Genomic DNA, 12,715 nt, shown 5'->3' with positions numbered 1-12,715 from the left:
AACCCAGGTCTCTGATTTTGATGGAATGTTCTTTGCATTGCATAAAGACAAGGAGGATGATACAATGTCTAAGATAATGGATTCTGGAGCCAAATGGCCAGTTTTGAATCCCAGTACTGTGATTGTGTGATCTTGGGCATGTTTTTAAGCCAGGGGTAGTAATAAAACCTACTTTATAAGGCTGTAAGAAAAACTGAATGGCTCTTCTGTATGTAAAGCTCTTAATGTAGCTTCTAGCACGTAATCAGTGCTGGAATAAAGTGCCAGTCTGAAGGCTATTAGTAGTAGTCATAGTAGCAGCAGCATTGAAGTACAATTATCCTGGAATAGAGACACTTTCAGGACCATGGTAGATGCAAAATTTAAAAAGATGAAAGATGCAGTCTGGAAGCCAGCTCGACTCTAACATTAAAATTCATTTTAGCAAAACAGTTATATTTCTAGGTCACACCTGAAGTGAGATTAGTTCAGAATATTTGAAATTTATTCTCGGTAGACCCTGACAATTCTTAAGGTCTCCCTAGGCAGAAGTTGAAAGTGTGCCTGGAATAATTCTGGGAAGTTAGGGCCTGAGACATGGAGGATTGACCTGGTTTGCTTGGCCACTTGAGATGAGCAGACTCCAGGGGACTCATATGTGCCAGAGCTGTGAGTCAGGGTTATCAAATTGGCTGGTTTGGGGTAAGGATGCTTGGATGAGAGGACCACAGCAGAAGGCATTGGGGAAGGAGGAAAGCAGCCATTTGCTAACTGACTTCTTCCTCCTGGCCAGTTCAGTCCTCTTGTGCGTGGCTACACACACACTGGCTAACGTTGTCCTACTCAGGCTGTCCCACATTGTGTTCTACAGATTCTTCATTATTCCATTTACTGTTTCTTTGTCTAGCATCTAACATCTAATTAGTCTAAAGTGGATGATAACTTAACCATACTTTGAAATGCAAGGAGTACATTTATACTCTCAAATGGTTTACTGAGGATTATGTTCAGACCTGCTTTCACAGCACAGTGAAACACTGCTTCTACCTGCAATAGATTGTGAACCTGGCAGATACCATCCCTGAAATGAGCTGAATGACCTCACAAAGGCCCCTTTCATGATGAGTCTCTAAGATAGTTCTGTAACCTTTTGACACAATTTAAAGGAAAAGTCAATTTAAAAGAGATGTCACTAGACTTTCCTTTTGGAATTCTATAAACCTTTTGTACCTAGGTACAATTTCTTGGTACAGAGAATTTAAAATTCCTTTTGAATTTTAAAGGAATTTAAAAAAATCTTTTAAGACCGTTTCAAAATTGCAATGAACTATACTGACATGTTATGTTAGAAAAAAACACCTGTGCCAAACACTAGTCATTGTGCTGCCTTGCATTACATGCTAGTTGGCTGTGCATAAGGCCTATTCCTACAGTTCTGGACAATGTGTTCTGAGGTTTTAATTGAGAAACTGATAGATGATTCAAGGTATGTGATGAGCAGAACACAAAGTAGAAATTTAATACACGAAGATGGTGAGCATCCTACAGGAGCCCTTCTTTCCGCGCAGGGAACATTTTCCAAAGTTGTAAAATTCAGATTCAAAGGAAAGAGATAACAGCTGCTTTGTATGGTGGCAAAATTGGTAAATTTTTACCAAGCGGAATTCATTGCTTTGTTGAGCAAAAGACTTCCGCAGACCCACATATCACTTTATTCTTTTTCAAACAACTTTTCATGTGCTTTCAAAATGATCAGATACATTTGTTCCTGGTGTAGTATGCTCTTTTTCCTATGGTATGATTCTGAGAGGAAACTGTAGAAGATTATATTAAGTCTCTCCACATCCTAGTGAGCTTTCACAGGGTCAAAGTAATTTATTTTTGTACTTGGAGATTGGTACATCCATTTAACTTCTTCATTCCAACTATAGCCTAATTTGCTCACTGCAGTTATGACTCAGTTTTATCTTTAATTTCGGCACTGGGAAAGCACTGCCTCATTGGTGATGTTTATTCACTTTTCCTCACCCCTCTCCATGGGGTCAGCAGGCTGCCCTAAGTCATTCTTAACTGTTTTAGGCTAGTTACTCCCTTCCCTTGTACAGCTTGAGAGATTTATCAAGGGAGCTTTAGAATTCCATGATTGGCTTTCCTTCAGAACCCAGAAAAAGGACATGTAAAGGAAGCAGAGGAATAATTGTTACTGTTATTGAGAGCCTTCAGACTATTGTCTTAAGGAAGTGCTGACCGGGTTTCAAACCTAGGTCTATTTGTGCCAAAGTTTATGCACTTCATTGCCATCCCCTGTCACTCCCCCAACCCCCTGCCACATCGTCATCCCTAAACACTTCTATGGTTTATTTACCTCTCTTTGTCTTAAATATACTCCCTTTCTGCTTCTTCACTTGGAGAACTACGTCAAGGCTTAGTTAAGTTTATGGTTTGTGATATGCCTCCTGGGCAGATTTTCCTGTCTTCCTTTTCCAGGCTCCCCTGATTCCTCACACTAAATTCTCATGTTTTTTCACTTAGGCTGTTATATCTCTCTCACCACACATTGTAACTTAATTTTGTCTTGTCTGTCTCTCTCAAAGGCCAGTGACTACCTCACAGCCAAATTTAGTTTTTTATTCTTTTCTCTTATAGCTCCAGCCTAAATTTATATTTATTTCCCATCTTTGATAATCTCAGAATCTTAGAAATTTAGAACTGTAAAGGACTTAATACAAAGAAGGAAGATTTAATTTACATCTTCAAGGACCAAAGGTTGAAAAACACTACATGACTAATAACTGCTGCTTTCTTTAATAAAATAAATCCTCAAGAGACCATCATTGCCATTATAACAATGAGTAAAAGCCACATAATCTTCAAAAGTGTAACTTTTCTTGTACCCTTTAGTGAGCTGAGTTTGTAAGACAACCAAGTGAACTAAATTCCAAAGAGTGACAAGACCCTCTAAAAAGAGATAGGACTCACAAATTACTTCATTTTTGAAATAGCATAAGATGAAGATGTTGACCATCGTCAAAGTGGGTAAGAAGAAATCCACAAAAAGTTTAATGCATTTCTTAAAGGCCAAGTGTGTTCTAAAGTATCAATTTAAAGTAACTGAAAGCCCCAGGAGACGAAGGGAGTGAACATTCACCGGTAGGCTCTTTCATGGGCCGCCACTAGTTTTTGCACAAGAAAGAGTCGAGGTAGTCAGGAGGCAGAAAAGAGCCCACCTTAGTGTCACAGGTATGCAAACATTGATTGGTTGCCTCTGGGAAATAGGCATGAAACACTGCCTTCTTCCTAAGGACCTTTTTTTGTACTAAGCAGAAGCCTTAAACCACCAAGGGAGAGACAGCAAACCCTCTCACCCTCAGGGCTCAGGTGGAGTCCCGTTGCTCCCTGGGAAGGGGCAGAAGCAAGGCCTACCTGCCTGTTGGAGTTGGGTTTCTCCTTCGCCTGTAGGACACAGGCAAATATCCACTGCTTCTGGACCATCTACCCATGTGGGAAAGGCAGAAAAACCTCTTGGTCTCAGGATTCTGCACCAATACAAATCAGAGGTCTGCTGCCATTGAGGGAGAAGCTAGAAACTTTTTTTTTTCCCCAAAGAGCTATCACGAATTCAAGGCAGAATTAGGCTGCCATGGGGATTGAGGAAGGGCAGGACTATGAGAAGACCCTACCTCAGAGGCCCAGGTGCGTAGACTCTGCCTAAAATTGAGACAGGTCAGGAGGACTGAGAATCCCGCTTGTTCCCACAAATCAGGTCCCTGGGAGGTGTAGAATACAGAGTAAAGAATTTGCAAGTGAGGGAATGTGGTGAACCAGGCAATCAGAATGTAGGCCAAATAAAACATGACTGTGGGCTGTGGTTCTCAGCCTCTGTTACAGAGTGAGCTGAGCAACAGTGACGTGATGTCAGGTAGGTGCTTTGTGGCAGAATCAGACTCAGCAGTTGCGTAAGAGTAGAGGGTAAGTCTAACTTGTTTAACATGGTGCCTAGCCAACACACACAGATGCTCAGAAGGCATTTGTTGGATGAAAAATAAATTAAAAATAAGTAAATAAATAAAGACTGGGCAGTAAGTCTATTGTATTCCTTTTCTCAGCCAAGTCGATCTCCATTTACCCCACCCCCAACTAGTCAGTTTGCAAATTTTAAGGATCTATATTTTTAATATCTCTTGAATATGTTTTTTTTTCCTATATCCTCTATCCTTTTCTCACTGCCAACTCAGGTCCATGACATTTCTTTCCTGAGATTACTGCAACAAATTCCTAAAGGTCTCCCTTCCTCTAAGCTTGCCCTCATTTATTCTCTTCAACATATTGTAAACCACAGTGTCCTGCTTAAAATCCTGCAGTGCTTTCAGATGGAGTCTGAAGGTGGTGGGGAAAACACCTGTAATACACAGCCCATTCCTCGTCTGCTGCTCCTCCTCTTCAGACCTTTGTCACTCCAGCATCTGTTAACTTCCCAGGGTTACTGATGCACACCCTCCTGTCTTTGACACGCTCTTATTTTTCCATAGAATGCCCTTTCGGCCTTCGTTGTCCTTCCATCATTTAAGACTTTGGTTCCTCCAAGAAACTTTCCTAACCAATTGAGTCTCAGAGAGGGCCTCCTATTTTGGCTTTTCTCTGTGCCCACAGTGCCCTGCATTTCTTTTATGTCACTTACCTCTCTGGTGTATCATGATGTTTACTGGTCTGATTCCCTTGTCACATTGCTAACTCCCTGAGGCTAGAAACCACATCTATCTCCAGTGCCTGGCACATGGCAGCCACCCAGCAAAGGCAACACTGATCACTATTACGAACAACTAATTTATTATATGGTGATCACACACTCAGTGTATTTTAAGTGAGAATACTTTTAAGAGGTTCAAGGTAGGATGTAAGTGTTAGGTATGTAAGAGATGTTGATCAAGAATTCAACTGAGAGAAATTTTTTGTGAAATAGATGGTGTTTGTAATGAGCAGGGACCACATGTTAGGCTTTGAGGTTATCAGGACCCTACCTAGTACTGGGGCCTGGTACTACCCAGCCATCAGTAGCCATTAGTTGATTCCCCCTTATAAACGCAGACATTTCCAGGAAGCATTCTGAATTTTAGTTTATTTTCTTTCGTGATTTAAGATGAAGCAACACTGCCTCTAAAACTGTACCTGACTGTGTACTCACTGTTACAGTGAGCTTCAGGGATAAATATCGGGATAGTAGTGTGGCCCAGCTTCATGAAGGCTGTCATCTAGTTTTAGTGAAAAATGATTAAGGTCCTAAAACAGCTTTTTGCCTTTCAGAAATGGCTTCACAAATGTATTTGAAGATGGAATGTTAATACATAAGAAGCAGGCAGCAGGCTGACTCTTAGACTCCCCTTGTACTTGTTAGCTTGTTTCAGAGCGCTCTTAAGTATAAGTTGTAAATCGTAATCAGGCTGTATTGAGAGGCTAAATAGAAGGTTGTACTCTTACCCTCCTCCCTATTTCCATATCCAAGAGACTAAAATAAAACACATATATCTGCATTGCACTCAATAAAAATAAACACTTAAGAGTCACATGATTGAGAAATACATTTTTAAGTAGGAAACGCTGATTAAGATTGTCATTTTAAATGAGTGTGTATATGTCCATGTATGACTGAAAAATTGTGCTGAACACTGGAATTTGACACAACATTGTAAAATGATTATAAATCAATAAAAAATGTTAAAAAAAAGATTGTCATTTTAAAAAATACAAAGGTTATTTGTGTTTTTGTTTCCTTCTGTAAAAGATGTTTTTCTTTTAAAATTATGCGAGAGCTGAGATGTCTATTTTTACTGTGGAGTGCTAAGTGTAGGAGTTTTTGTTTTTTGTTTTTTTTTTTTTTTTGATCAATACTTAGATTGCTAAAATCATGAGGCATCTCTTGCCATGCTTATTATATGTAGATCTTTAAAAATGACAGACTGTAAAACATGTACATTGATAAATCCACACTGGAAAAAAAAAGATTTTAACTTCATTGTGGATTCTCCCCAGACACTGCCATCAAATCTACTTATTTAAAACTATTATTGTAAGGTGGGAAATGAGTTGTTATGTATTAAAATCCTTTGGGATTGCTTTTAAATGCAGAACATTTTTAAAATAACTTAATTAACCTTTGGTCTCTGCTAACCACAGCAAAAAGAAGTTTGCAAGGTTGGGAAGCAACTAAAATTCTCCAGCAGCCTTGTTGAATATGTAAATTGATACAACCACTTTAGAAAATTATCTGGTAGTTTTTTATAAGATTAAACATACACCTACTTTGTGCCCCAACAATTTTACCATGAGGTGTTTACCCAAGAAAAATGAAAACACAGGTCATAAAAAGACTAGTAGAAAGCTGTGGTTTTTGTAGAAATTTTGTAGAAAGTCTATATTTGATCACCTGACCAAAGATCTGTGGCGTTTGATCTGCTGCAGGGAAGGCCCGTCTGCTACCGTGGACACATGTACATTTCTGTTATCCATGTGCTCCAGTAGGACCCTGCTAATTGACGAACGGGTAGACATCAGAAGAGGCCTGCACAGGCAGGAGCGGCATCTTTTTCTTTTCAATGACATGTTTGTTGTGGCCAAAGTCAAGTGAGTATACTCTATACACTCTCCCCTGGTTATTGTTATAAAATTGCATTTCCACTGACAAAGGCAACCTTTCTGTTCTTTGCTTACTATGAGACTGTCTGGACTCTGTTACCATAACTAATATCTGAAGTGAGTTTTACGTTTGGTTTGGTTTGGTTTTGAACAGAGTGTTTCAATTATTTATTCATTCAACAGGTGTTCATTTAGACCCCACTCTGTGCCATGTTCTCTATAAATATGGGATGCAAAGAAGACTGTGATGGACATGATCCCTGCTTTTGTATTTTTATGTGTAGACATTGTCTTCATTGTTACTTTTAGCAGTTTATTCTTTTAAACACTTTTTAGAATCCTAAGCGTTAACAGTTTGGACTCCAGACATTTTCTCCCAAGACACTGAGGTAAGCCTCGATTGCCCGAATGTCCTTTCCCTTTCCTTTTATACACTGTGGGCCTCTAAATTCTTACACATCAACAAGGACTCCTTTCTCTGAGTCGTTGTGCAGAGGTGGAAACGAATACTGTGCTTCGAACACATGATGTAGAACTCAGCCTGATTGGCCAACCATTTTACATTACACCTGTCACTGTTACTCCATAATCAAGATGCTGTCCAACTGGCTTGTGAAACATTCACTCTGCCTACTTCCAGTCGCCCAGCACTCTGGACTGAGTGTGTAGTGTCAGTGTGGTAGCCTGGGTTCAGGTCCAGCACAATTTGCTGCAATAACACAGAGCAGTGAGAGCCGACTGGCCAGTATCCCATTTACTGGAGGCCTAGTCCACAGCTCTGCAGGTCTGCATGGCAGGAGGAATCAGCTGCCCAGTATCCGAAGTGATTTCTTGGGGTCAGAAGAGTCTCTCTCAGTCTCTGCTTCCTTGATACTTTCATTCTAATGTGTGGGGGCAGACATTACAAATTGTACTTAGTGTTGAGAAGAAAATAGGGTGCTAGTTGAAGTGAAATCTGGGATATATGTTAGGTAGGTTTAGTCAAGGGAAAAAAAAATCAGTGAAGGATAAAAAGCAACCAACCATTAAGATATTAGGAAGATGGGCAGAGGAGACAGCAAGTACAAAGGTGGTGGGGAAAGCTTTGCCCTTTGGAAGAGTTAAAAGAAAGCCTGTCACTGGAGCATGATAAGCAGGGGAAATAGGCAAGGATCAGCTTATCAGGACCTTTGGGGGCTGTTTTAATTGTCTATTATCATATAACAAATTATCCCAAAACACAACAGCTAATGAGTATGAATGTCTTTGTACATTTTCTCTGAGTCAAGAATCTGAGCGTGGCTTAGCTGGTGGTTCTGGCTCAAAGGCTCTCATGAGGTTGCAGTCAAACTGTTGACTGTGGTTATAGTCAGGTCAGAGCTTAAATGGAGCTAGAGAATCCCCTTCCCGTCTCACTCGTGGGGGCTGGCAGGCCTCGGGTCCTCAGCGGCTGTTGGCCCAGGGCTGTAGGTCTTCTCCAGGTAGGTCTCCTCAAAGTGAAAGATCCAAGAAGGTGAGGCAGAGAGTACATAAGGGAAAGACCCCCCAAAACAGAAGCTGCAGCCTTATAACCTGTTTCGGCAGTGGCGTACCATCATTTCCAGCGTCTGCTGCTGGCCACAGAGACCACCCTTGGTGCAGTTGGGAGGGAACTACACAAGGGTATGAATATCAGGAAACAGGTGTCATTGGGGACCATCTTGGGGCCCGGGTACCACAAAGGCTATGATGGGAGTTTGGATTTTATTCCAAAGGGTTTTAATTAGTTCATAGTTTTAAAATATTGTTCTGGCTATGACAGATAATGGATTAGAGGGTTGGCAAGAGTAGAAGCAGGGAGACTTGACAGGAGGTTATTGGCCTAGACCTGATAAGAGATAGTGAGGGCCTTAACTGGGGAAATGGCAGTTACATGAAGGATACCGACATATTTGGAATATACTGTAGAGTTAACCAAAAGAATTCACTTTTCACACAACACTAAATGCCAATGCAGTTAACATCCAGCCTAGAAAACAGTGGTTGCAACTTGCTCCATCCCCCATTCTCATTGTTTATGAAACATCATAAAAGGTAAGAGTCATTTAGCAAATCCAATCTCATCAAAGAGATTTTTAGTCACTAAAGAATAGTAAACACTCTTTTCTACTATCCACATCCTCACACTTAAGTTACGCAGTGTCATAGATAAGACATGGGTGGGGAGGAGATCCAGACAGTGGAGTAGGAGGACCGTGAGCTCATCTACCCCTGGGAACATGTCAAAAGTACAGCTACATGTGAAGCAATTCTCACTAAAAAGCTGGAGACTGGCAGAAAGACTTTTCTACAACCAAGGCTGCAAAGAAAGATCTGCAAGGAGTCAGGTAGAAAGGGAGGAGAAGCAATCAGGTTGGGGCCTCCACCCCTTGGAGGGGACACAGAAGAGGACGGGGATCTCATGGGCTTGCAGATCTTACCTGGGGAGTGAGCAGTTTGAACCATATATTGGGCACCCTAGCCAATACCAACAAGACAAGTCCCTTTGAAAACCAGTAGGAGGGCTGTAAGAAACCGAGAGTCCACTCATGTAGAATGAAGCCATTGTGCCACAAAGCACTTTACTGTTACACTTAAGTGGTGTGCCCTACAGGAAGCGTAGATGAGGCTTTGAATCTAGACTGTCCTTCGTGTATATAGTTCCTGCAAAATCCCCTTTCATTTTATAAATCCTGCTGAAGAATTTTAGCTTTTAAATATTCCATGAGGAGTTTTAGGGTTACTTTCCTGTGAAGTATCTGGGATTTTGCTTTAGCTTCTGGTGTTTCCACAAATGGCTCTGAATGATAGGAAGTACCCAGGTTTCCAGAATGTTCTTTTTATCCTTCCCAATGCCTTCCATTTAAGTCTCGGGTTCATTACGAGCATTAAATCTGTGAACTATGCCAAGAGATATAACGGTTTCAATACCAAGGTTCTAAGGAGGATTAGGTAGAAATTGTCCGAAAGCAATTTCATTGCCATCTTAAAGAAGATCAACTTCTGGGTCTCCAGGGATAAATATTAATTGTATCAACAACTTCTTGGTATTTTTTTCTTTTAGTTTAATTTAGAGTCTATTTTTAGGCTACAGTTTTTCAATTTTAGTAAAAATATATGGGGAAATGGTATGGACAAAATCTTAAGAAAGGAAATTTAAAATAATCTTTGTTTCTAAAGACTAGAAAATCATATAGCTGCCCAGTTGGAAATGCATTATAAATTTCTGTAATTAATTCCAGGTTATATTTTTTAGTGTATCTATTGCTCTTAAGGGTGAAAATTTTATAAACATTTTTTGAATAATTTTTTTAACTCTTTTGTTCAACCACTAAAATATTTTTGGAAGTAAGCAAGTTGTAAATAGTAAATGAATTAATTTTTTGTAACAGCAGCAAGTTTAAAATTAGGGGGTTTGATCCAAATGCAATGCTCAATATAGAAGAATAAAGTCACAAGTGTATGACTATTTGCTGTCATAAATGCAGACATTAGGACTAATACACCAAACGTCTCAAAGGCCCTTTTGGGCCAAGGTAGCCAACCATGTTACCATTTACCGTGGTAGGCACCGAAGATAAAAACAGCGAATAAGACATTCTTTGCCCGTGATTAGTGAGAACTGTCCTCTTATCACAAGTGCAGAAGTTGTCATAAAATTTAACAAGCCAAATTACAAGAAGTCCCTGTCTGGTTTTTATCTTTCTAGATACAACAACAATCTTAAGATTAAAAAAACAATAAAATTAAGTGACATGTGGGTAGCAAGCCACATGGATGAAGTGGAAGAAGGCAGCACCAGCGCCATGGAATCCTTTATCCTGGGCTGGCCCACCATCAACTTTGCGGTCTCTTTCAGGTGAGTGCCGTGGCCGGTCCATGGGCCGGCTGCTGTGAAATCCCGTCAGCTATGGAATGTCCAGGGTGGAGGAAAAAAAAGTAATCAAATTTTGTTCCAGTTTTGTTCTTCTGAGTTTTTAAAGGAAATATTTTCTTCTGATTGATCTGTTCTGAAGCCAGTGACTCATCTTTTGACACACCCTACTGAAGGCTCCCGTATGCCTTATATTTTTTCCCAAAGAGCTTTTTATTAAAATATGTGAAATACATTGGTAAATACTGAGAACTCTTGGAATCATTATCTTGGTTTGAGTGGTGATTTCTAAAGGGGCTACCGAAACATCTCAAGCACTGTGGAAGAGGAAGGGGGTGTCAGAGCTCTAGGACCCCCTCTCCAACATCCCTTCCCTCGTGGTCAGGTATTGCTTTATATATTGAGCTTTCAACTTGGCTTTTCAAACCACTGAAGCAGACCTTTACTGAAAAAAATTTCATAAAATACTCCAATTAAGTTTGAATAACTGGTTTATACTCCCAAATTTTCTAAAAAAAAAAAAAATTAACTATAGAAATGAATTTAGTGTCATGAAATAATGTGGTTCCTGAATTGTAAATCATGTTCTGATTTAGCGCCTATAGAGATGTGACAATCAAAAGCAAATACATGATACAAGGAGTGAAAGTCAGTTTCCTAAGACTCACTCCTTGGTGGGGATGGAGTCAGAGAATGTATGAACAGAGAATCTTTGTGCTCTCATTCTGAACATGCTAAGTTGGCACTTTTCACATCAAGGTGAGCCGACCAGGACTCTAACTTGTGATTTTGAACAACTGCATCCTCAAGTGCAGTGTAATGTTGAAAGCTTGAAAGAGCTGGTTTTCATCTCATGCACACAATGTTTTCCTTTCTGCTGCTTCTCTCCTCACTACCATCAAACCCCTCAGACATTATCTTAAAGCTAGAGAACTAAAAATTTTTAAGCTATTAATTGTTTGATAAAGGAAGAGCATGCCATGAAATTCTGTTATGCACAACTGGCCCACCAAAAGATTTTAAGAACTTATTTGGAAGAAAGCATGTGTTTTTATCATTCTCAGCATATCTTCTTTTCCATGACAGATTTCTCTAGATATTATCATTTCCTATTGTTTAATCTCCTTGGAGTTTACAGCTGAAAGGAAGCGATTTCAAGTGAGGGCTGGGACTACATGGCATCTTTAATCAAGGAGTTTTTTCATGAAACTTTTCTTAAGAAGAATGGAAAATGTAGAAACAAGTTATACAATACATTATAATTCCTGGAAAAGTACAGCAGTTTAACCAAATGGTTAAGTTAACATTACTAGTGATGTTGTGTGAATATCTGCCCCTTGAAGAGCAATTCACTCCTGTAGCATCTCTCCCCAAAACCTCAGTCTAATCATGAGAGCTGAATCAGAGAAGCTTAAATTGAGGGATATTCTGTAGGGTTACCTAACCAGTAAGCCTCAAAACTGTCAAGGTCAACAACAACAAAAACAGGAAAAGACATAGAAACAGTCACTAAGGAGACATGGTAACTAAATGCAATGTGGTATCCTGGAGTGGATCCTAGAACAGAAAAAGGACATTAATGGGAAAATGGTGAAATCTGAACAGTCAGGATTCCTGTAGAGGAAACGAAAGCTAGGCATGAGGTATACAGAGACTTTCTGTACTATCTTTGCAGTGTTTCTGAAAATTTTAAATTATTTCCAAATTAAAAGATTACTTTTGTTTAAAAAAAAAGTAGTGTTGAAGAGTTCAGACTCTGGTTTGGCAGAGTGAGGTCTCAACAGACTGACCACTCTACAGATAACAGTTGTAAACTCTAAGCAAAATACAAACAGCAACAAACCACCTAAGGGTCCTGAAAAGTGAGCAAAAATTGGCACATTTTGGAGAAGAAATGAACCTTGGAATGAGGCAGCAACTCTGGGTGAGTTTCCTGTTTTTAAGGCATTAGCTTGAGGGCAGGCTGCAGTCACATGGTGGTGCAGGAAAACCAAACCGACAAAAAGCCACAGTCTTTCTGGGCTCAAACCGAAGTACAGAGTCTGGGTCAGCCACCACCATAGGAACGTGAAGGAGGAAATCTCAGAAAGGGGAGTATCAGAGAAGAGAAGCTCCAGAATTTTTGTTTAGACTGTGCCCCAGCCTCTGGCTGAAGGCTGAACCGCACATGCATGGAACAGACTTAAAGCAGTCTGGAGCTAAGGCTAAAAAAATCGAACCAAGGTGCTGCTCAAC

General features: G+C 40.0%; 1 protein-coding gene across 1 annotated transcript in view; it reads left to right on the top strand.

Moving 5' to 3' along the window:
* ARHGAP20 (Rho GTPase activating protein 20) overlaps positions 1-12,715 on the top strand; it is a 70,231-nt gene that overhangs the window by 19,929 nt on the left and 37,587 nt on the right. Inside the window, exons 3-4 of the mRNA XM_074356922.1 lie at positions 6,436-6,597; positions 10,316-10,465. Coding sequence (XP_074213023.1) covers positions 6,436-6,597; positions 10,316-10,465 — 312 coding nt within the window. The remainder of the gene's footprint in view (positions 1-6,435; positions 6,598-10,315; positions 10,466-12,715) is intronic.

This window comes from Camelus bactrianus, chromosome 33, assembly GCF_048773025.1.
Source record: "Camelus bactrianus isolate YW-2024 breed Bactrian camel chromosome 33, ASM4877302v1, whole genome shotgun sequence".
NCBI classification, from domain to species: domain Eukaryota; kingdom Metazoa; phylum Chordata; class Mammalia; order Artiodactyla; family Camelidae; genus Camelus; species Camelus bactrianus.
This window is presented reverse-complemented; position numbering and strand designations above follow the sequence as displayed.